The following is a 24,528-nucleotide window of genomic DNA, read 5'->3' on the forward strand; positions in this document are numbered from 1 at the left end:
ACGGATCCGTTTGAAGTTGACACAGTATGGCTCAATTTTCAAACGGATCCGTCCCCATTGACTTTCAATGTAATGCAAACGGATCCGTTCTGAACGGATCTAAGCGTTTGCATTATAGGTGCGGATCCGTCTGTGCAGATACCAGACGGATCCGCACCTAAACGCAGGTGTGAAAGTAGCCTTAAACTGCAATTTGACTATTCAGTTAAGATGGCCGCCACTGCCCTCACCCTGAGGCTAATCCCGCCTGCCCTCACTAGCCAGTAACAATAGCCCCCCAAAAGTGTCAGTAACCAGAGCCCTCCCCCCTAAAGGGTTAATCTCCTGCAGCACAAAGGGGTCCTCTTACCACATGTGGCTTTCATTTATACACTGAGCAGATGGCGGATCTCCCTTCCCTGGTCTGCACTGCACCAACTCTGCATTCTCCAGCTCTGCTGAGTGAGGGAGCGTCTGCCAAGCGCAGGGACAGGGAGAAGTGCACACAGCGCAGGCACTGTTATCAGCTGCTGGGGAGGACCTGGCTTTAATCATTTACTTACAGTCCCTGCCTGTCAGTAATCTGACCTTGCACACTGCGAGCTTCTGCGTCCTCCGTCCTTCAACACATAGACGGACCTGCATAGCAACAGATAGACGGACCCTGCATAGCAACCTGATTTTAATATTTTTTTTTTCAATGCTTTATTGAAAAGGTAATTCAATAGTACATATAAAGTAAAGAAGCAATGTGCAGCAGTATACAGTATTATGCTGCGTATCCACAGATACGATAATTAAAGTACACAAAATGGAGGATCAAGTTCCTCGTAAAAGTAACATGTAATAAACATATTAATCTAACAGTTCAAGTGAACTAGGATCTCCGTTGTGGTTCTTAGAGAAGCTTAACCTAGGGGAGACCACCGTAGTGATCATGGTCATCTATCAAAGCATGAGCTAAAAGTAATTTAAATATCAGTACCCAATCTGGAGGGTCCAATTCCACCTAAAAGTAACATGTAGTAAGCATAGTGACATGTAGGATCAAGTGATCATGGATCTTTGCTGTGGTTCTTAGTATGGCCTAAATTGTAAGGGCTACCGTGATAAACTAGAGCGTCTACCTGAGTACAGGCTGGAATTGAGTACCCTGGTGCGTGATAAGTACTCTAGAGCATGATAATGATATTCTGGAGCATGTTAATCTGGAGCAGGACCGGCGCAAGGACAGAAGGTACCTAAGGAGGTAGGTGTAGGGGTGTAAATGGTCCAGGCATTAAGAGACAGGATGTTCTCTGAAGACCTTCCACTTAGGCCATATACTATTAAACGTATGTATTGAGCGCATTTCCCATGCAGATATCTCTTCAAACCTGTAAAGCTGGTCCACTTTCTAGCAACCCTATTTTAAGCAGAGGTAAAAGTAGGCAGTACAGGGAACAAAACTGTGGAATTAAGGGGTAATTGAATCACCACAATCCAATACTCCCAAAAAATAAAAATAAAATATGACAGTTATACTTTAATGCAAAATATAGGTGAAATTTTACTTTTTTTTTTGCAGATTTCCATTTTTTATCTTATTTTTTTGCGCCGTTCACTTGATGGGGTAGATCATGTGATATTCCAAATATGTGTATTTTTTACGTTTTACACAATAAAAGCCTTGATCGTGCAGGTCTTCTTTCTTCAGGACCTGCAAAAGGACCTGAGGTGACGTCACCGCACATGTCCTGCTGAATGAAGACAGAATCTTCATTCTATCTTCATTCAGCAGGACCTGCGGTGACGTCACCACATGTCCTTTTGCAGGTCCTGAAGAAAGAAGACCTGCACGATCAAGTGGATGAGGTAAGTTTTTTTTATTATTTTTAACCCCTCAATGTCCATTTTATTTAGCATTCTGTCTTAAGAATACTATTATTTTCGTTATAACAGAAAATAATAAAGTGAAGTTCGGGTCCCTATCGACTTTAATGGGGTTCGAGTTCGGGTCTTGAACCCGAACTTTGACCTGATGTTCGGTCGAACCCAAACTTCCACGGGTTCGCTCATCCCTAGTCAGAACCAGACACACAGGACTTCTCTATGTGGTTACAGTGTACTGTGCACTATATTCCACAAGACGGCGCACATCTATCGGGAATATGGTGCAACCACTGAACTAATTCCAGTTTCACGTGCCCTATTATTTCAACACAGACTAGTGGATTGTTAGGATAATACCAGCATTTATGCTGGAAATGCGCCGAATCTCATAGCGATCAGGCGGCATCTGACTATACCGGATATGGTAACCCCGGTGGGCTAATCCTCTGCCAGAACAGACTACCGGATTTACCTGCTGCAGATTTGAACCTACCCTTAGGCTACCTACACACAATGCGGATCACGTGCAGTTTTTCTGCGCAAATTTTTATGTGTAAAAACAGCAGTGATGCACAGTACAAGCAAAGTGAATGACAAATCTCAGGTACACGGCGTATTTTTTCCGTACAGAAATTGAAATCTGCAGCGTCAATTGTCAGTGTGGATTTCTCCCTGTAAAAAAATCTAATGTGCATGAAAATCCACAAGTGACACATTTCATTTCATGAGGAAAGGCGGAGAAATTTGTATGGAAATTCTGTTTGTGAGGCCTCCTGTACACAACTGTATCTGATTTGTGGTGCGCAAATGACGGATCCATAAAATACGTATGTGGTCCGTGTGCATCCGGCAATCTTCGTAAGAACCACTGTAAAAATGGCTATTCCTGTCTGCAAAACCGACAAGAATAGGACGTGTTCTATAATTTGCACGGATGCAGACAGCACATGGATGACACCCGTGTGCTGTCCGTTTTTTGTTTTTTTTTAATTTGCAGACCCATAGAAATGAATGGATCAGTGTGTGATCACCCAAAAATGTGTATCGGACCTGGACCAAAAATATGGTCATGTGCATGAGGCCTAAACCCGCACCTGTGTACAGGTGGCCTAAGGGTAAGGCCACATGGGGCAGATAAATCTGCTGCAAAATCTTTCTTAGGCTGCTTGCAGACAAGCGTGTGTCACGCCCCAGACTCGCATCGCAGCTCCCGTCCTGACCGGGAGAAAGCACCCTGTATTTTCACAGATGCCGTGGTGACATTTGACGGATGCCACAAGGGGGCCCACTGAGATTTATCGCCCAAGGGCCCACATGAACCTGGAGCCGGCCCTGCCCCCTAAGTTCCTATGGAACCCTGCCAAAGGAACTAATGTGCGGCATCCTGGTATCACTCTGGACAGGGGCTCATTGATCCAGAGGGAGCTGGAGAATGGCGCACTCACGGTTTTTATCCTCACATTTGACCACGGCATCTAAAGGTTAAACGTCCACCATTGCAGACATTACCCCCCGAAGCGCGCTCTCCACAATGCATGCACGTGAAAGTGGCGCGGTCGCATTAACCAAGCCCTTTTGCAACCTGACTTCATTTGTTTCTATTTTTAGTGCACTGCAGGAATTAAAAGTCGGTTGCACAAGTATTCACACCCTCTGAAACCGTTGAAGACTTCCAGACTTCTTCACATAAGGAGCTCCCCTCCACTGACAGAGCCCAGCAGCCCTCACAGGCGCCCGTCCGGCGCCACGCATGCGCCTTAAAGACGCTGTGCTGCGGCTGTCCTCCGAACATGCGCAGTAGTTCCGAGTCTTCGGCGGGCGCATGCGCGGAAGGTTCGCGAAAGTTCCCGAGTGCTGCTAAACGGCGTTTTCCGGAAGGAGTGTGAGCGGTGTGTGTGTACACGTCCTGTGAGCTCTCGTCCTCTCGCTGCGGTTCCTGTCTCACCTGTGCCTGCTGCTCGTCGCCATGTCCATGCTGTGCTACAACCGGGGCTGCGGCCAGCGCTACGACGCCGAGACCAACACGGACGGTGAGAGGCTGACGTCCGGTACCGCGCTCGTTCTGAACTGTGCCGAACGCGAACAGCTTTATATGCGATTACAGGGGGTGCAGTACCTGCCTAGTACGGAGGGGGCGCTGTATACTCTTATAGCAGTAGTTATAAGGCCTGGGGTGTTATAGGACCACGTTACACGCGTGTGATTTTTTGCACAGGCGTAATCAGTGCCACAGGGTGGTCCAGGTCCTAGACGTGGGCTATACGGCGACCTAGGCCGTGGTGTAGCACACCCTGCGTCACAGGTAACGTAAGTGGATGGCGTGGCGTTGGTGATCGGCGACGACGGGCGCTGCGCACGCGCGGCTCTCCATTCACTGCACTTGTGGCGAATCCTAAACTGACGAGCCGAGAGCGGAAAATACTTTTCAATGGGAATATGTGAGTAATCGTTATAAGATCAGAGGTCAGCAGCAGCCTCCAGCCGTTGTGAAACTACAACTCCCAGCGTGCGCACTTGCTCCGCCGTTCCCATAGAAGGGAATGGGCGCTGTTCACATTCACGTAGCGTCTGGACGCAGACCTTGTATATGGAAATAAGTCGTAATCCTTTTAGAAATGGAACGTTCTGCACCGTTTTCAAGATCTCTGAGTGCAGTCAGTGAATAAGAAGACTCTTGGTTCCCTGTCTGTTTGACGTCCGTGAAAAAAATCTGTTTGCGTTTTAATCCACAAAGATCAGTCCGACCCCCTGATTCCCTGATATATCGTACGACGCAGCCTGGCTGTCGCTCTGCAGAACTACAACTTCCAACATACCCTGGCGGTCGGATATACTAGGAGTTGTAGTTCTGCAACCGCTGAAGTAACAGGACGTGCAGAGATAGGAATAGCTGGGGTAACTTTCTCCTTGTCTTGTAGGTTCCTGCACCCATCACCCGGGGGTCCCCGTCTTTCATGACGCTCTGAAGGTAGGTGTGAGGCTTACGTTATAGCGAGGCTCTTGTTAGATTACTATGGCGCGCGGCCGTGTGTAACCTGTCTCTGTGGTCTTCAGGGCTGGTCGTGCTGCAAGAGGCGGACGACGGATTTCTCCGATTTCCTCAGTATTGCGGTACGTGTTTTCGGAGCAGGCCTATAGAAGTCCTCCAGGACAGACAGACAGACGGACACAACAGGGCGACGGACCTCGGCGGAAGCTTCGTGTGTAAGGCTACTGAGCGCTGTCTCTCACTGTGGTTGCAGGGCTGCACTAAGGGTTTACACAGCAACGAGAAGCCCCCCGAACCCGTGAAGCCGGAGGTGAAGACCACGTCGGAGAAGAAAGAGCTGGCCGACCTGAAGCCAAAGTTTAATGAATTCATCATCCAAGCACCAAAGCCTATAGAATGCATAAAGAGACCCAGGTGAGTGCGGGGGGCAGATGTATTGGGTGGCCAGCACGTAAGGCCACGTTTGTCCTCTAGTGGACGCTGTGGGGGGAGGAGGGGTCTATACTCCAGGACAATGACAAGGGAATGTGCGGTGTGAGGCAGCCGTCCAGTAAATGTTTTTTTTATATTTTTTTTACCTGGGTGACGTATTGCTTTCAGATGTTGTGGCATTCTTTAGACATATGCCCTCCGTGTTTTTTTTTGTTTTTTTTTGGTTTTTTTTTCTTCCCCCTTATGTGTAACATCTTGCTCCGAACAGCTCACGAAAGGCAGGGTCTGGAGAAAAGCCAAGGCCGTCTGCTTCTTTTTGATTCGATTTCGATACCATAAAAAAAGTATTCCGATACTCGATACCACGCCAAAAACATAAAACCTGCACGCTTTCCGCATTTTATGGAACATTTACTATTTTAATAGTTCTCACTTTTTCGGGCATGACTAATTTTTTTATTTTATATGTAAAATTGGGAAAGGGGGCGATTTAAACTTTTAGTATTTTGGTGTGTTTTTTATTTTTTTTATTTTTATTTACTAACTATTACCCTTGTCCTATTCACCCTAAAAGAGCTCTATCAGGGTGAATAGGACGTCACACTCTCCCTGCTGCCCTGTGCTCTGTGCACACAGCAGCAGGGAGGTTACCATGGCAGCCAGGGCTTCAGTAGTGTTCTGGCTGCCATGGTAACCGATCGGAGCCCCAGGATTACACTGCTAGGGCTCGGAAGCTGCCACTGCCACCAATGAAGATGGGGAGGGGGGCCTGTGGCCACTGCACCACCAATGGTTATAATGAACACATTCGTTCAAGTGTAGGCTGTGGGAGTCCGGCGGCGGTTTCGCATACCTGGCACCCGGCCTCTGACATGGCGCTGTGATCCCCGTCAATTAAGGCTACTTTCACACTAGTGTTTTTAGTTTTCCGGTATTGAGATCCGTCATAGGGGCTCAATAGCGGAAGAAAACGCTTCAGTTCTGTCCCCATTTATTGTCAATGGGGACAAAACTGAACAGAACGGAGTGCTCCAAAATGTATTCCGTTCTCATACCGGAGAGCAGCAAGCTGCGGTTTGCTTTCCGTCCTGGCATGCGGAGCAAGACTCTGTCATGACCCACAATGCAAGTCAATGGGGACGGATCCGTTTAACTCTGACACAATAGAAAACGGATCCGTCCCCCATTGACTTTCAATGGAGGTCATGACGCATACGTCTTGGCTGTTACAGATAATACATCCGGATCCGTTCATAACGGATGCAGACGGTTGTATTATCTGTGACAGAAGCGTTTTTGCAGAACCCTGCCGGATCCAGCAAAATGCTAGTGTAAAAGTAGCCTAACCCCTCAGGTGTGACACCTGAAGAGTTAATTGCTGCGGATCGCCCTGCCCTGTTATTAAGGCCGGATATGTGATACCGGCACCCACAGCCTATACTTGAATTAATGTGTTTTATATTAATTGGTGGCCACAGCCCCTCCCCTCCTCCTCCCTGCTATCTCCCCATTGGTGGCCACAGCCCCTCCCCCCCTCCTCCTCCTGCCTCCCCCCCCCTCCTCCTCCTCCCCCCCCCCCTCCTCCTCCTCCTCCCCTCCCCCCCCCCCCCCTCCTCCTCCCCCCCCCCCCCTCCTCCTCCGCTGCGCTGTATCGTTAAAACCCGGTATCAGCTCGATCCGGGTCTAAAAGTATAGACTGGGTATTTCGATACCTGGTGCACCTCTAGTATAGACGCCATTACTCACATACAATCCCTTCTTCTCTTGCGTTTTAGTGCGGACGAGCCTTTAACTCGGTTACAGCTGAAGGTGTCGGCGTCTTTAAAGCAAGCACTGGATAAGCTGAAAGTCTCTGCAGAAACGGAACAGACGGTAGCAGGTAATGGTGCTAGTGTACCCCAGGAGGGCTCATTCACATGACTGCCGATACATAGGCCATGTGCTGGCGGCCCCCCTGATCCGAGCTGACTGCATCATAGTACTTTATCATAAAGTCTGTTCCTATCTGACTGCGAGCCGATTGTGCTGTACTGCCATGATGATGGGCGCTCAGCGCAATAGATCCGCGATCAGACAGACACTCGCCGTATCATAAATTACTATGTTGCAGGTAGTTCGGGTAAGGGGAGCCGTGGTCGCTCCAGGATATGTCGCCAACACACGGCTCATCTATCCCGGATCAAGCGCGGTTGTGTGTATCAACCCCAAATGTTTAACTTCTCTGCAGCGCCACCACTGGAGAAGTTAAGCGTTGTGCAGCGCCTATACTTGTCAGTGTAATGCAGGACACGTCCTCCAGAGACGTTCTTTGTAGCCGTTCTACATTCTGACCAAGAGATGAGAATCCTGAACAGAAGACCCCCATCTATTAACTGTGAGACCCCTAATAAAATGCTCATATCCATCTGGACCCAAAGTGTCCCAAGTCATCTCCCTTTTGGCTTACAATGGGGAGGGTGCATTTGCATTACATTATTATATATATATATATATATATATATATATATATATATATATATATATATATATATATATATAATTTATTTTTATTTTTTTCTGTATTGAATAATGAGCCATCTTGCAAAACTTTTTATTTTATTTTTTTTTCAGATTTTCTATCTTAATTAAACTTTTACAGCATACACAATATATAAACATCCCCCTCCCCCACAAAACTCTGGCTTTGATTTACCCCCGGTAACTATTTTTTCTTTCCTGTAATGTAATTTAAATCCCCCTTTCTCCATATCCTTGACCCTGTGTTTTCCAATCCTTTGCAGAGGTCGGTGTTCCTACTCGGTATAATCGACCTAGAGTCATTGTAGTTCGGTCAGCAGCTTCCTTTTCAGTAATCCTAGCCCCGAGCTGACCCGGTCTGTGTACTCCAACACTAAAATTAAAAGGGTTGTCCCATCTTAGACAGTGGGGGCATATCGCTAGGATATAGCCCCATTGTCTGATAGGTGCGGGTCCCACCTCTGGGACCAGTACCTACAAGGAGAACGGTGCGGAGAAAGTTGAGGAGGGCGCACCGTGCATGCACAGCCGCCCTCCATTCATTTCTATGGAGCCGCCGAAAATAGCCGAGCTATTTCCGTCGGCTCCATAGAAATGAGGGAGCGGTGGCCGCACATGCGCGGTGCGCTCCCATTTACGTCAGAGAGGCGGGGAGCTGAGCCTGGTGGTGGACGGACCCCGGGAAACCCAGGGTCCTCCAGCCACAACTCTCCCCGGCTCCGTTCTCCTTGTAGGTGCGGGTCCCACCTATCAGACAATGGGGGCATATCCTAGTGATATGCCCCCAGTGTCTAAGATGGGAAAACCCCTTTAAAGGATTTTTCTTCAGTCTTATATCTGATTTATAAACCAATTTGCTCACAGTATCGATATCTTTTGGGGAATTTCAGCATCGTGTGGATGACGTTTTCTTTTGCAGGGAGAATTTTTATTAGGCACGAAAGTATTTAAAGGGCTTTTCCACCTTTTTCTTACTGATGATCTATTATTTGGCTAGGTCATCAGCATCTGATCGGTGGGGTCTAATATCCAGGACCCTCGCCGATCAGCTGTTTGAGAAGACAGTAGTGTCGCAGCCTTCCGGCTGCTTCTTTCCACACAGTGATGTCACATGGCCTGGGCGCCGCTTAGCCCCATTCACTCAGTGGTTAGCACTGTCTCCTTGCAGCGCTGGGGTCCTGGGTTTGAATCCGACCAAGGACAACATCTGCATGGAGTTGTATGTTCTCCTGTGTTTGCGAGGGTTTCCTCCGTGTTCTCAGGTTTCCTCCCACACTCCAAAGACATCTGATAGGGACCTTAGACTGTGAGCCCCACTGGGGACAGTGATGCTAGTGTCTGTAAAACGCTGCGGAATATGTCAGCGCTATAGAAGTGCATAAAATAAACCCACATTTTTTTTGTTGCATCTTCAAAATACATCCACCCTTAAGAGTTCTGTCTCAATACCCCGCTTCCATGACATAAATGTGTTCACCAATTCACCCAAACCCAGACTTTTTACCATCTCTTTAGTGTATATTTCCACTTTATTAAGTGTAGCAACTGTTCAGAAATATACAAAATTGCAAAATCTGGAAAAGAAAACCCCCTTCGCTGCGACCGTGTAATTTTTTTTGTTTTGTATTATCCTTATTTTCTTTCCTTGCACAATAATATGATTGCTTGTGGCCTGTAACAGTTGGAAGACTGAGCGTGGCAGCTATTGGGGGGGGGGGGGGGGGGGGGAATGCAATATCTTTGGCAACAATAACATCTTTATCGAAGTAGTATGTGAGACCCTCGATATGAGAAGTTGTTTCCAGGGTGAACAGGATTAGAAAAAAAAACAATGGCCTGTTTATTTCAGAAACTACTCCACACTTGTCCACAGGATGAATGTGGTATTGCAGCTCGGCCCCTTTCGCTTCAATGAAGCTGAGCTACACTACAAGTGACAACCCTGGAAAGAAGGCGGCCATGTTTGTTTTTTCTTCTGTACAACCCTTGCTGGTTGCCCTTTTCACATCTGCCTCGTAGACCGATCCCCTCCAGCGTGTATCACAGACTTGGTCTTGTGCTCTGGGGCTTTTCTGTGTCGCCCTCAGTACGCCGCGTGCTGTAACACAATGATGCCGCGCCGCCGACCTCGTCTATAAAAAGCCCCAGGGTCTAATTATCGGCCGGAGGAAAGACGCGGAAAAATAAATTCTTTCCAAACGCCTGGCAGCTTTCGCTGTTGAGCCTGAGTGACCACGGCGGGAGCTGCTGACAGATGCTCACGTAACACTAGCTGCCTTCATTAAGGCCCCTTTCACATGAGCGAGTTTTCCACCCGGGTGCAATGCGTGATGCTAACGCATTGCGCCCGTACTGAATCCGGACCTATTCATTTCAATGGGGCTGTGCACAAGTTTTTTTTTTTTTCACGCATCAGTTCTGCGTTGCGTGACAATCGCAGCATGTTCTATATTCTGCGTTTTTCACGCAGAAGTGAATGGGGCTGCGTGAAAAACACATCGCATCCGCAAACAAGTGCTGATGCGATGCGTTTTTTAACTGATGGATGCTAGGAGATGATGATTGTAAACATTCAGTTTTATTTTTATTTTTTAATCACGCTCGTGAAAAACGCATCAATGCGCATTTCACCCGCGCGGTAAAAAAAAACCTGAACCACTGAACGTAATCGCAGACAAAACTGACTGAAATTGCTTGCGAAATGGTGTGTTTTCCTGAACGCATCCGGACCTAATCCGTATCGTTCATGTCCAAGAGGCCTAACTGAGAGGTGACCGTTCAGTGCTTGATAGACGTCCTTAACCCCTTCCCACCCTGCAGCAATGGTGCCTGTGTCATCACCCACAGGGCAACTGCTGTGCAGCTTCACGGCCTTACTGAGGCTTCATTCACACGTCTGCGTCCATGATGACATTAGTGACAATTAGTTCGTCAGTGAAGGATCCGTGTTTGGTCTATGTGTCCGTTTTTTTTTGGCCTCCGTGTGTCATCTGTATTTCACCCCAAAAAATTATTTCAAGGGCATGTCCTAGTAACGATTTGTGCTACATGGGTAAAATGCAGATGCCATCCTTGTTGTGCCTGTTTTTTCACGGACCCATAGACTATAATGGGCTTGATGGATCCGTAAACAGACAAAAATAGGACATTTCCATAGTGTAAGCCCGGACTGTGGTAAATCACGGATAATACTCGCATTAAAATCAATGGGTACTTATACTGTCGTGCGTCACTGATGTCTGAATATGGCCTAATGGGAGATCCGGCCAGTGTTTTCTTGCTGGATGAGGCGTACACGTTGTATGGCAGTAGACTTCGCTGACTTTTTTTTTATTTTTTTCCTCTTTTTACAGATGAGGACACAGGAGAAACCAAAATCGGAACCTCCTGTAAAAATGGCGGTTGCACAAAGGTAAGAGTAGATGTTCATCATTTATCCTAAGACCCTGTTTTTTTAATTGATGGCCTATCCTTAGGAAAGGTCCTAAAATATAAGGGGTCAGACGTCCAGCACCCTCGCCAGCCAACTGGTTAAATGAGCCCCGTTGCTCAGGCAGGCGCCGCAGCCTCTTCATAGCTTGCATTGGCTCTTACACTGGTTTCTACCACACATGCCGAACCTTCTGTAGCGGCTGCGCTGGGTATTACAGCGTTGTCACAGTCACTTAGATACTCTGCACAAGCGATACTAAAAGTACAGCGTGTGCAATGCCAGACAGCATAAAACATGATGTGAAGAACGAAGCGGCTGCAGCGCATGCCTAAGAGCCACAGCCCACTTAAAGAGGTTGTCCCACGAGAAATATTCTACAGTTTTTAAACCAGCACCTGGATCTGAATACTTTTGTAATTGCATGTAATTGAAAATTTAGCATAGCCACTGAGCTATTCAATAATATCTATCTGTATAGCGCCACCTGCTGTTTGTTTTTCCTGTTTCTTTTGTCCTGCTCACTGAGATGGCCGCACATGCTCAGTTTCATCCTTCAACTGCCTCCTAAGCTGTGATAGGGAGAGCATGGACACGCCCCCTGAGCTGCCATGGGGAGAGCAGGGACACGCCCCCTGAGCTGCCATGGGGAGAGCAGGGACACGCCCCCTGAGCTGCCATGGGGAGAGCAGGGACACGCCCCCTGAGCTGCCATGGGGAGAGCAGGGACACGCCCCCTGAGCTGCCATGGGGAGAGCAGGGACACGCCCCCTGAGCTGCCATGGGGAGAGCAGGGACACGCCCCCTGAGCTGCCATGGGGAGAGCAGGGACACGCCCCCTGAGCTGCCATGGGGAGAGCAGGGACACGCCCCCTGAGCTGCCATGGGGAGAGCAGGGACACGCCCCCTGAGCTGCCATGGGGAGAGCAGGGACACGCCCCCTGAGCTGCCATGGGGAGAGCAGGGACACGCCCCCTGAGCTGCCATGGGGAGAGCAGGGACACGCCCCCTGAGCTGCCATGGGGAGAGCAGGGACACGCCCCCTGAGCTGCCATGGGGAGAGCAGGGACACGCCCCCTGAGCTGCCATGGGGAGAGCAGGGACACGCCCCCTGAGCTGCCATGGGGAGAGCAGGGACACGCCCCCTGAGCTGCCATGGGGAGAGCAGGGACACGCCCCCTGAGCTGCCATGGGGAGAGCAGGGACACGCCCCCTGAGCTGCCATGGGGAGAGCAGGGACACGCCCCCTGAGCTGCCATGGGGAGAGCAGGGACACGCCCCCTGAGCTGCCATGGGGAGAGCAGGGACACGCCCCCTGAGCTGCCATGGGGAGAGCAGGGACACGCCCCCTGAGCTGCCATGGGGAGAGCAGGGACACGCCCCCTGAGCTGCCATGGGGAGAGCAGGGACACGCCCCCTGAGCTGCCATGGGGAGAGCAGGGACACGCCCCCTGAGCTGCCATGGGGAGAGCAGGGACACGCCCCCTGAGCTGCCAGCTTGATATAATTCTAGCAGAGCAATGAATGTGGAGATCTCTGGATCCATGTGAGGTACAGGGCTGGTTCTAGCTTTGTTAGAAAGAGATTGTCATGTACTATATGATGTCTGATTTTCATGTTTTACATTAGTTCTGGGATAACCCCTTTAAGCAGTTAGTTGGCTGGAATGTTGAGTAGGACACCCCCATTGATCTATAATTGATGGGTCATACCTGTCAAAGGGGTTGTCTCACTTCAGTAAGTGGCATCTATCATGTAGAGCACGGGTGTCAAACACAAGGCCCGCGGGCCGAATCCGGCCCGCCAGACCTCGTCATGTGGCCCGCGTAGCAGACAGTGTTTGTCCGACCTAAGCTTAGCTGCTGTCACTCACTGCGGCAGCCGGGCCGGGTGATCAGCTGAGCGCAGCCAGCGCTCCTCCCAAGCCTCCCCGAGTCCCTCCCCTCCCTCCTCTAGTCTACACAAAATAAGCTAGCCGCCGTCACTCACTGCGGCAGCCGGGCCGGGTGATCAGCTGAGCGCAGCCAGCGCTCCTCCCAAGCCTCCCCGAGTCCCTCCCTCCCTCCTCTAGTCTACACAGTGAATGATTCCAGGCAGCGCAGCTGCTCACTCACTGTGTTCAGTCTCCGGTCTCCAGTCTTTGCTCCTCCTCGCTCCTCCCAGACTAGTCCCTCCCTCCTCCTCTCTGATAAGGAAGTCAGGTCCATACAGGAAGTGACATCAGAGAGAGAGGCAGGGAGGGAGAATTGAAATCATTCTTCTCCTCTCCAGTCCAGCTCCAGCACCCAAGTAGTGCCCAGCCCAGTGCCCACTGTGCCCTGCCTGCAGACAGTGCAGCAGTGTTTTTTCTAAAAAGGTATAAATATAAAACATTTGAAGTGTATTGTAACAGTGTCACCCCACTAAAGTCTTTTATATTTTTTTTGGGCTACTTATAATCCTTAACTGCGATTTATCAATACATAATGTTATATATCATTTTGGTTCAGTAGATTCTCCTAAAAACATACCCGTATTTTTCGCCGTATAAGACGCACTTTTCCCCCCCCCAAAAGTGGGGGGAAAATAGCAGTGCGTCTTATACGGCGAATGCAGCTTATTTTGCGAATTTCCGCGCGAATTTTTTGTGCAAATTATTTTGCGATTTTCAATGATACACCCGCCGCGATGCCGCGCGGTGGGTGTATCAGCTGTGAGGGAGGAGGGGCTGGGGGCCGGCGTCTGCTTTTATAATGACAGCGGGGCCCGTGCAGTGACTATTCTACTACACGGGCCCCGCTCACTGTATAATCGTATGTCTAATAGTAAATAGTTATGTACATAATCGCATAATGAGCGGAGTACTTACAACTACAAGCGCTCGCCGATAGGAGGGAGGAGGCAGGCTGGGAGGACGGGCGCTGGCAGTGTGTGAGTCATACGTCACGCGCCTGCGCCGCTCACTTTATGAATGAAGCAGGCGGCGTGGGCGCATGACGTATGACTCACGCTGCCAGCGCCTGTCCTCCCGGCCTGCCTCCTCCCTCCTCTCGGCGAGCGATTGTAGTTGTAAGTACCGGTAATACACAGCGCTCCTTATGCGATTATATACATACGGTAACCATTAACTATTAGAGATACGATTATACAGTGAGCGGGGCCCGTGTAGTAGAATACAGTCACTGCACGGGCCCCGCTGTCATTATAAAAGCAGATGCCGGCCCCCGGCCCTTTGAGGGTGACCAAACTGCTGATGCGGCCCCCGATGAATTTGAGTTTGACACCCCTGATGTAGAGAGTTAATACCAGGCATTTACTAATGTATTGTGATTCTCCATTTTGCCTCCCTTGCTGGCTGGATCCATTTTTCAATCGCATTATACACTGCTTGTTTCCATGGTTACAGACCACCCTGCAATCCATCAGGGGTGGTCGTGCTAGCTCACTATAGGAAAAAGCATCACTCTCTCGTGTGCCCGGGACCGTGGGAGCGCTCATAGGCTGGTGCTTTTTTCTATAGTGTGCAAGCAGGACCACCCCTGATGGATTGCAGGGTGGTCTGTAACCATGGAAACGAGCAGTGTATAATGTGATGGAAAAATGAATCCAGCCAGCAAAGGAGGCAATATGGATAATAACAATACATTAGTAAGTTCCTTGTATTAACTTGATAAATGCAACTTGCTGAAGTGAGAGAACCCCTTTAAAAACCTAGATGACCCCTTTAATGCATTTGAATGGGTTTATGTATCAAACTATGTCTCTGCGGATTTGTTTCCTTACTTTTAGCAGTAATGCTCTCATGCCGGGTAGTTTGCACCAAGCGGCCCCCTATCGGCACCCTGTGTCCCTCCTGGGCCGTCAGTCTACATGAATCCAGCCGTATCCTGACTACCTAGACTCTCTAGTTATAGTGAGGGGAAAAATGCAACAAAGGTGTCTTTGTATTTGCTGTTTTTATTACGGTTGTTTTTTATGAATGTGAAAGAGATTAACCCCTTAAATGGATTACCTGGTTTCAGGAGGAAACTGAACGACACATGATCTGCCAACAATAAATAATAGATTACGTCCCTGACATCCCGCGCCGCTGCTCCGATTTCCCCCGGCCGGGGCTCTGTTTACCCGTTCGCCGACGAGGCCAGTGAATGGCTGCAGCAGTCACGTGTTGTCGATGGTAAACGGAGCCAGGCTGAGAGAACTGGAGCGGCGGCGCGAGATCGGTCAGGTAAGTAACAACCTCTTCTTTATTGCAGGCGGATGCCCTTCGCTGTCTGGTTGCCTGCTGAATGACACTTGATGTGTGCCGCCTTTTTACAGCAGCGCTTCATAAAGTGATGCCCAGATTGCTGCGGACAGTCTTGGGCATCAGGGACCAGTAAAGCTGGTGACTGATGGTTTAACAGTCGATGACGCTGTGCTTGTACGTCTTCGGAACGCCTATCGAAATGAATGGAGCGGTATAACCAGCTGCTCAGTTCGTTTGTGGGGTGTACATGCTCTCTGGTTTAATGATCAGTGGGGGGTTCCTGAGGTAGGACCTCCACAAAGCGAATGGTTTATACCGTTTCCTGTGGATAGGGGATAACTTCACATAAACGGTTAAAGAACTATCAGAAACGCGCCGTACTGAGCAGCCGGGCTAATCTGCCTGATTTCCATATGAATGGACCCTTCCTGGTGGATAAATGACAATCATAAGGACTGCTGATGGCTGCCTCGTGCCATTGTATAACCTTAATGTGTTTCTTGTAGACGTTTACAGGACCCCAGAGTAATGAAGAGGTTTGTCAGTATCACTCCGGGGTGCCCATCTTCCATGAGGGGTAAGTAGAAAATACAAAATGGACCAAACTTGTGTCACCGAATATAATAACTTAATTAATTTCTACTGTAAAAAAATATTTCCCGAACTCTGGTTCGGGAAATGTTTTTTTACAGTAGAACTTAAAGGGGTTGTCTGGGATTAGGGACATAAATCTTTCCTACATGACTGTCGAAAAGTGAGTCTTTTGTCAAATTCAGTGACATACCGGGTCCCTTCTGCAGAGCGAAGCCGCTTCTTCCGCTTCGCAGGGAGCCCGGTGACGTCACCATCAGCCGCAGGCATTATGCAGAGCGCTCGGAGGGGCAGTACCTTGGCGGCAACACATTGCGCTAAGCCACGACCCTCCGGTCCGGTGACGTCACCGGGCAGAGCGTGTTGTTCTCAGTGAAGGAGGCAAGGGAACTATGTGGAATATGATTCGAGGGGGGCAGATGCATGGAGGACGTGGCAATGTGCGGCAGAAGAAGGAATAACAATGAGGGGGCCGGGGTCACAGCGGAGAAGAGAGCCGTCTGAAAGCACGTGATGCCTCGCTGGGACCCACAGTGCAGAGCGGCAGGAAGTTAGACAAAAATAAACAGAGATGTAAACAGTGCGTGGGGGACCGTCGGAGCCGTGTAGAAATGGCGAAAATACCTTAAAACACATGGGGGGGGGGGCACCTAGAATCACCTGTTAACTGAGTATATTAAAAAAAAAATTAATTGATCCCGGACAACCCCTTTAATTTATGAAGTTATTATGCAAAGTCTCGCTAGACTTTGCGAAGTAATAACTTCTGCCCACAGGCGCCAATACATTCTAATACTGTACGGAGAGCTCGCTCCTTACAGTATTCAAAGTACCGTATTTTTCGCCGTATAAGACGCACTTTTTCTTCCCCCAAAATGGGGGAGAAATGCCCCTGCGTCTTATACGGCGAATGCAGTCAGTTTTACATCGCTGGCAGCGATGTAAAGAGAGCGAGGACTCGGGGAGGGACTGGGAGGAGGAGCTGGGGCCGGCAATAGCGGCGGGGCGGTGCAGTCACTGTACTAAAGGCCCGCCCCGCCGCTCCGGTGTACTAATAAAATATGTCATATTCAATGAATGGTTATTAAATATGCCCCTTTATGCTTAATAGTACCTTAAATCCTTAGCGCTTCAGTAGTATGCAGGCTGGGCGGGCGGCAGCGTAACTCCCTGATGTCACGTGCCTGCGCCGCCTACTTTATGAATGAAGCAGGCGGCGCAGGCAAGTGACGTCAGTGAGTGACGCGCCGCGCCGGCTGCCCGGCCTGCCGGCATTGTACTGAAGCGCTTCGGATTTAAGGTACTTTTAGGAATAAAGAGGCATATTTAAAAACTATTAATTGAATAAGACATATGATATTAGTATACAGGAGCGGCGGGGGATCTGTGGATGGCACAGTTATGGGCTGGGAGGGTCTGTGGATGACACATGTATAACAGTGCCATCCACAGATCCCCCCCTGTAACAGTGCCAGCCACAGATCCCCCTGTAACAGTGAAAGCCACAGATCCCCCCATAACAGTGTCTGTCATCCACAGTTCCCCCCTAACAGTGTCCGTCATCCACAGTTCCCCCCTAACAGTGTCCGTCATCCACAGTTCCCCCCATAACAGTGTCCGTCATCCACAGTTCCCCCCATAACAGTGTCCGTCATCCACAGATCCCCCCATAAGTGTCCGTCATCCACAGATCCCCCCATAACAGTGTCAGTCATCCACAGATCCCCCCATAAGTGTCCGTCATCTACAGATCCCCCCATAACAGTGTCCGTCATCCACAGATCCCCCCATAACAGTGTCCGTCATCCACAGATCCCCAGTAATAGTGCCATCCACAGACCACCTAGTTCCAAACCCACAGCACACCTTTTGGTTAAAAATATTTTTTTTCTTATTTTCCTCCCCAAAAACCTAGGTGCGTCTTATACGCCGGTGCGTCTTATACGGCGAAAAATACGGTATTATGTCATCCGAAGTCGATTCGCTCATTCCTAGTTACAACCAACAAGGAGCACGGTGGCAGCAGAAACGACTATTTCACAGCTTTGTGTTTCTTGATCTCGTTTTAAAATCTTTTTTATTTATTTTTTTAGGATGAAATATTGGAGCTGCTGTAAGAGGAAAACCTCAGATTTCAATACATTTTTGTCCCAGGAGGGGTGCTTTAAGGGGACGCATTTATGGATTAAGAAAGACGACGTAAGTTTGAGGTTGCGTTGAAGTACTGGCCCTTAGGCCTCATGCATACGTCCGTTCTATTCCATCCGCAAACCGCGGATCTGCAAAAAAACGGAAGCCACCCGTGTGCCTTCCGCAATTTACGGAATGGGCGGCTCATTGTAGAAATGCCTAGTCTTGTCCGCAAAACGGACAGGAATAGGACATGCTATATATTTTTTTTTATATTTTTTTTGCGGGGCCACGGAACGGAGCAATGGGGCGGACAGCACACGGAGTGCTGCCTGCATCTTTTGCGGCCCCATTGAAGTGAATGGGTCCGCACCCGAGCCGCAAAAACCGCGGCTTGGATGCGGACCACAACAACAGTCGTGTGCATGAGGCCTTACTTGGATATAAAGCGTTTTGCCTGATCTGTATGATTTTGCTTCGCAGGGTAAGAAGGTGGTTCCCTGCCGACACGACTGGCACCAGACTGGTAGTGGAGTCACCATCTCAATCTATGCAAAGAACTCCATCCCAGAACAGAGCTACGTGGAGGCCAATAGCACAGTGGTGAGTAGCGCCTGGAAATCGGGTTTTATACGGTTCTCAGTCTTGATCAGATGGGTTTAGTTTGATTTGTTACAGGTATATCTTAAAGGGAACCTGTCACCTGGATTTTGTGTATAGAGCTAAGGACATAGGTTGCTAGATCACCGCTAGCACATCTGCGATACCCAGTCCCCATAGCTCTGTGTGCTTTTATTGTGTAAAAAAACTGATTTGATACATATGCAAATTAACCTGAGATGATTTCTGTATGTGAGATGAGTCAGGGACAGGACTCATCTCAGGTTAATTTGCATATGTATCAAATCGTTTTTTTTACACAATAAAAGCACACAGAGCTATGGGGACTGGGTATTGTGGATGTGCTAGCAGTGATCTAGCAACCCATGTCCTCGGCTCTATACACAAAATCCCGGTGACAGGTTCCCTTTACCCTGGGTTCACACCTGAGCGTTTTACAGCGCGTTCAAACGCGCTGTAAAACGCTTAAGACATGAAAACCAATGCTTCCCTATGGGAAGGGTTCACACCTGGGCGTTTTACAGCGCGTACGAACGCGCTGTAAAACGCCCGACGCTCAAACAAGTACTTGAGCTTCTTTGGGGCGTTTTGACGCGCGTTTGTGGCCATAGGACACTGCAGTCAATGACTCAAACGCGCGTTTACTATTACAAAAAACGCGCGACAAAAACGCGCGTTTGAGGAACGCTTAGGTGTGAACCCAGGGTTAAGGAGGCTGTCTGGTTTAGAAAGTGTGCTCAGACACCATCTCCTCCCCCTGTCGGTGTCCCTCAAGGCTCTGTCCTGGGAGCTCCTTCAGCCTGGGACAGCTCATGAGACTCCCCTGGCTTTCTGTACCACCTTTATGCTGATGGCTCTCAGCTTTACCTCTCTGGTCCAGATGTCATTTCCCTGCTTTCCAGATATTCCAGCATGCCTATCGGTTTTATCCTCTTGCTGCTGCTTTCTAAACCTAAACAAGGAGAAAACTGACTTCATCATCTCACTCGGCCCCCACCAGACCTATCAATCACAGCTAATGGCTCCACACTATTTCCGGTCTCGCAGGTCCGATGCTTTGGGGGATAACATTTGATTCTGCTCTGTCCTTCAAACCACGCAACCAGGCCCTCACCCTGAGAGTTCTGAAATCTGCAGTATTACACTGACAGCATTATGTCAGTGTTATTCAGTAGATTTCAGGACCCTAAGGGTTACACAGCATTAAAAATCAGTATAATGCTGTGTGATCCTGGTAGAAGAGGGGAGGTCAGAGCAGGACCTCTCATTGACACGCGTTGCAGGTTCGTGTGAGTCTGAGCTAATTCCTCATCCACCCTACTTACAGGAACATCTCCTATTTTATCTCCTCCTTAGGTTAATATTCAGATCATATTTGATGGCGAGAAGGAATTTCAGCAGAACCTACAGTTGTGGGGGGTAAGTAGCTCCTGATGAGTGAAACTCGTATGTCCTTTTCTTCTGCACTTGGATGTTTTGCTGACTTTGGTGAAGGACGTTTTTGGTGCGTCCCAGTTACCATAGTCTTGGCAGATGATATATCCTAAGGATGCCCAACCTGTGGCCCTCCAACTGTTGCAAACCTACAACTCCCAGCATTCCTGGTCAGCCTGCAGCAGGGCATTTTGGGACATTTTAAATATCTTCATTATTCGGACCATGAGAACGGCCTGGACGTTTGTTCCTACGTACATCTCCTCTTTTCTTTTCTTTTGCTTCTCTGTCCGATATGCTCTGGCTCGGTTATTTGTCAAATGGTTGTATACTTATAGAAATACGGTATTTCAATAAACTTCATACAATTTTAATTTTATTTAAAAGAGAATACTAAAATAGAAAGTGTGCATAATTAAAAAAAAATCCAGCATATTCTCTAATCTCCTCCATTCCTTTATTCCCATTTCTCTACTATTGCACTTAAAACTGAAATATGCAAAGAAATGTTCAGTGTGGCCCAGGAGATCAGCCATGCCCCCTTCTCCTCATCACTGTTCTGTGTCTGGCTGTAAGACAGCTGGCTGCAGCATGAGCCCCCCTCTCTGCCCAGTCTGCAGTAGGACAATAAGATTGTTAAAGGGGTTGTTCTGACCTTGCTAGGTGATCGCCTATCTACAGGATAGGCAATCGCTAGCTGATCAGCAGGGGTCTGACACCCTGCACCCAAAACGACCGACTGTTCCGGTGTTGCTCTGTTGCCGGAGGTTGGCACTGGAACTACTCAGCTCCGTCAGCCATGTAGTGGACAGCACTCTCAGTGCAACGCTGCTCCCATTGACTTCACTTAGTAACGCCCAGGCAACCCCTTTGCTAATCCCAGACTCCTCAGCTCTTCCGCAGCAGAGGAACGGAACAGATCAGCAGGAGATTAACCCCTGCGATTTTCTACAAGAATTTCTGTTTCAGAACCTTGCAGAAATTCCTGCAGACTGACAAACCGTTTATTTGCCACAGTCTTTTCTGGTTTTTTTGCTCCATTAAATCACTGACTCTTGATTGTGTTCCTTCCAGGTCATCGACGTACAAAAAAGTTACGTGAACCTAACTGCAACCAAGGTGGAGATTTTCATGAGAAAGGCTGAGCCTATGACCTGGGCCCGGCTAGATCTACCTCGACCCGTCCCTCCAAAGCTGCCACAGGAGAACAGCCCGGAGGCCCAAGAATGACCGTGCAGGAAGTCCTGCCTCTTAGTACTCATTTCAAGCAAAGACTTGTGTTCCACTTGGGGCTCATGCACCCGACACAGTCCATATGTTGGCTGCATCTCCTGGGCCGACCGCGGCCCCTCTGACCCAACCGGACTGCATCACAGTAATTTATGACACAGTCCGGGGCTATTGTACTGTGCTCACCTCATCGTGTCGGTGCACAGCAATAGCACCTTGCCATAAATTACTCTGATACCGTCAGTTCTGGTCAAGGGAAACCGCAGCCGGTCCGGGAGAGGTGGCGGCACACGGACTGTGTTTACAGAGCCGATCATGGTCATGTGCATGAGTCCTACCGTAGTTATAGCATTTCGTTTTTTTTTAATTATCCAAGTCGGTCTGACATTCCATTCACTTGTACATGACAATAGCCCATGACCAAAAAGAAGACACGTAAGGGGTAGATTCCGGTTCAAAGGTGGCGTAGATCAGCCTCTCATAGCTGCTGATCAGGTTTTGCAGCTTGGTAGATTGCTATGGATAAGTGCTCGTCTTTTCATTTGCACCGGTTTTATTTATGGGTTTTTTTCTGAGATATTTATACTGATGACCTACCCTCTGGCTAAGGTCATCAGTAGGGATGAGCGAATCGACATCCGAAGTCGATTCGCATAAAACTTTGTTCTAATGCTGTATGGAGCAGGAGCTCCGTACCGAATGTATTGGTGCCACTTGGAACCGAATCCAAGTTCAGGAAATGTAGTTTTTTTTTTTTTTTTTACAGTACAAATTAATTTATGAAGTTATTGCGCGAAGTCTTGTGAGACTTTGCGAAGCAATAACTTCGGCTCATCGGAGCCAATACATTCTAATACTGTACGAAGCTCCTGCTCCGTACAGTATTAGAACAAAGTTTTAATGCGAAACGACTTCGGATGTTTCATTGACGCTACCTTTGTCCATGGGCTGTGCCCAGTATTGCACCCCAGCCCAATTCACTCATGGCGCTGAAGTGCAGTAATAGCCCATGGACAAAGGAGGCGCTGTCTCTGGCGAGTGGCATGAGACCTATGTCTAATTGTGGATGACCTCTTTAACCTGTTTGAGGTGGACATCCAGTTTCTGTCACGTTTTATCTGTTCCGGTTTCCGTGTACTGTAACTTCTCGCCCTCCTGACCTTTTTTTTTTTATATGCAAAATTGATAATTCCTGCCTCCAATCTTTTGAGGCTGTCCAGCCTTGGACAATGTGTAAAAATGTATTTTCAGCCGTCACTGGTTGTAATTTTTTATATATATTATGCTGTATATTGCCTTTTCATCCATAAGATGGCATCAGAACCACCTACTACCGTAACCCTTTTACCAGATATTTAAATGAAATCTTCCCTTTTCCAAGTAAATGCACTGGTAATCCATGAATCGTGTAGCACTGGGCCCTCCGAATTCTGCCTGACACGTCATTGTAGCCAGTATCGGGTTAAAGGGGATCTGGTTTCTCTCCTGACATTAATGGGTGTTCCCTATAAACTAACAAATCTGCATCTTTTCTTACACCTGTGCATTGCACCATTCCTCTGTTATTCCTAGTGGAAATATATGGGCGCTACCATTCGTCTTGTCAGTATGGTGGGTCCCTGCACATCACAGCATTGTGTACGGTGTCAGCGTGTAGTCATGATAGCAATGGTCACACCCAGTTGTCAATTTATATACCGGTAATTTTTGCAGGAGGAATAGCAGAGGGACAGCAAACTGTAGTTATAAGAAAAAATTTCCCAGAGTTAGGCCTATTGCACACGACCGTATGGCTTTTTCAGTGTTTTGCAATCCGTTTTTCACAGATCCGTTCTGTTTTTCTGTATGGCGTATACAGTAATTACATAGATAAAATTGGGCTGGGCATAACATTTTCAATAGATGGTTCAGCAAAGAACAGAAACGGAAGACATACGGATGCATTTCCGTATGTGTTCAGTTTTTTTGCGGACCTATTGACTTGAATGGAGGGGGGGGGGGGGAAATCGTCGTGTGCAGGAGGCCTTATTTTATGGAGAATGTGAATTTTTACTAGGACAGATCCCCTTTAAATGATGTAATGTGAATGTAGCTGCGCTCTCCCAGCTCATTTCAGGCAGGGCTATCCGCCTCAGTTTGTTGTATGCCCCAAATCTATGTAGCGCCCGCCATAAATGGGTTTCCAGGAATTAAAAAAAATGAAAATATGGTACTTAAATATTATTTTATAATAAATATATTCACAAATACCTTTCATTACTTAGAATGGCTTGTTTTGTCTGGGGAGCAATTATTAGGAGAAATAAAATGGCCGCCGTCCTATCAGTACACACAAAACCTGTCCTGATCACACAGGAGGACAAGTTACTTCATTACAATGAGCCATAGTCGCCTCATCCTCCTCTCTGCTCTGCTTGTCAGGAACCATGATCCTGAATACAGGTGAATCTCTGAGAATGGAGTTCATGAGGAGACATGAAGTACAGAGAGGAGGTGGGATGTGGATAATAAGCAGCAGCTCTTGTTTACAGTCTCCATTACCATAGTCTGTCCTCTCTGTACTTCATGTCTCCTCATGAACTAAATTCCCCAGAGATTCAGCTAAAGTTCCTATCACCTGTATTCAGGATCATAACCCCTGACAAGCAGAGCAGAGAGGAGGATTAGGCGACTCTATGGCTCATTGTGGTGAAGTAACTTGTCCTCCTGTGTGATCAGGACAGGTTCTGTGTGAACCAATAGGACGGTGGCCATTTTATTTCCCCTGATTATTTTTCACCAGACAAAACGAGCCATTATAAATAATGAAAGGTATTTGAAAATATATTTATAATAAAGTAATATTTAAGTATCTGGGAGTTAAAGGGGTTTTGTGGGATTTTAATATTTATGACCTATCCTCAGGATAGGTCATCACTATCAGATCAGCAGGGACCTAACACCCGGCACCGCCACTGATCAGCTGTTTGAAGAGAAGACATCGCTCTATTCCAGCGCAGCCTTCCCTTCATTGTCTACCTTCTCGCCGTCAACATTGCAGTGGTGATCAGGGGTAATTACAGCTAATCCGTCCCG

The 24,528-nt window shown here is 48.2% G+C and overlaps 1 protein-coding gene across 1 annotated transcript; it reads left to right on the forward strand.

Moving 5' to 3' along the window:
• The first annotated feature begins 3,685 nt into the window (after positions 1-3,685).
• Positions 3,686-23,332, forward strand: CHORDC1 (cysteine and histidine rich domain containing 1). Its single transcript, XM_044285246.1, has 11 exons — positions 3,686-3,881; positions 4,770-4,819; positions 4,906-4,962; positions 5,094-5,254; positions 7,048-7,151; positions 11,143-11,201; positions 15,954-16,024; positions 18,132-18,237; positions 18,652-18,771; positions 20,146-20,208; positions 21,298-23,332. Exons 1-11 carry the CDS (start codon positions 3,818-3,820, stop codon positions 21,451-21,453), a joined length of 1,011 nt encoding a protein of 336 aa, XP_044141181.1. The 5' UTR covers positions 3,686-3,817; the 3' UTR covers positions 21,454-23,332.
• The last annotated feature ends 1,196 nt before the right edge of the window (positions 23,333-24,528 follow it).

The sequence above is a fragment of the Bufo gargarizans genome, chromosome 3 (genome assembly GCF_014858855.1).
Source record: "Bufo gargarizans isolate SCDJY-AF-19 chromosome 3, ASM1485885v1, whole genome shotgun sequence".
Taxonomy (NCBI): domain Eukaryota; kingdom Metazoa; phylum Chordata; class Amphibia; order Anura; family Bufonidae; genus Bufo; species Bufo gargarizans.

Excerpts from the sequence above, each read along its gene's own strand:
- CHORDC1 (XM_044285246.1), top strand. The coding sequence starts at position 3,818 with ATGTCCATGCTGTGCTACAACCGGGGCTGCGGCCAGCGCTACGACGCC. Across the intron at positions 3,882-4,769 it reads CGCCGAGACCAACACGGACG|GTTCCTGCACCCATCACCCG; the intron begins GTGAGAGGCTGA and ends CTTGTCTTGTAG. Across the intron at positions 7,152-11,142 it reads AACGGAACAGACGGTAGCAG|ATGAGGACACAGGAGAAACC; the intron begins GTAATGGTGCTA and ends CTCTTTTTACAG.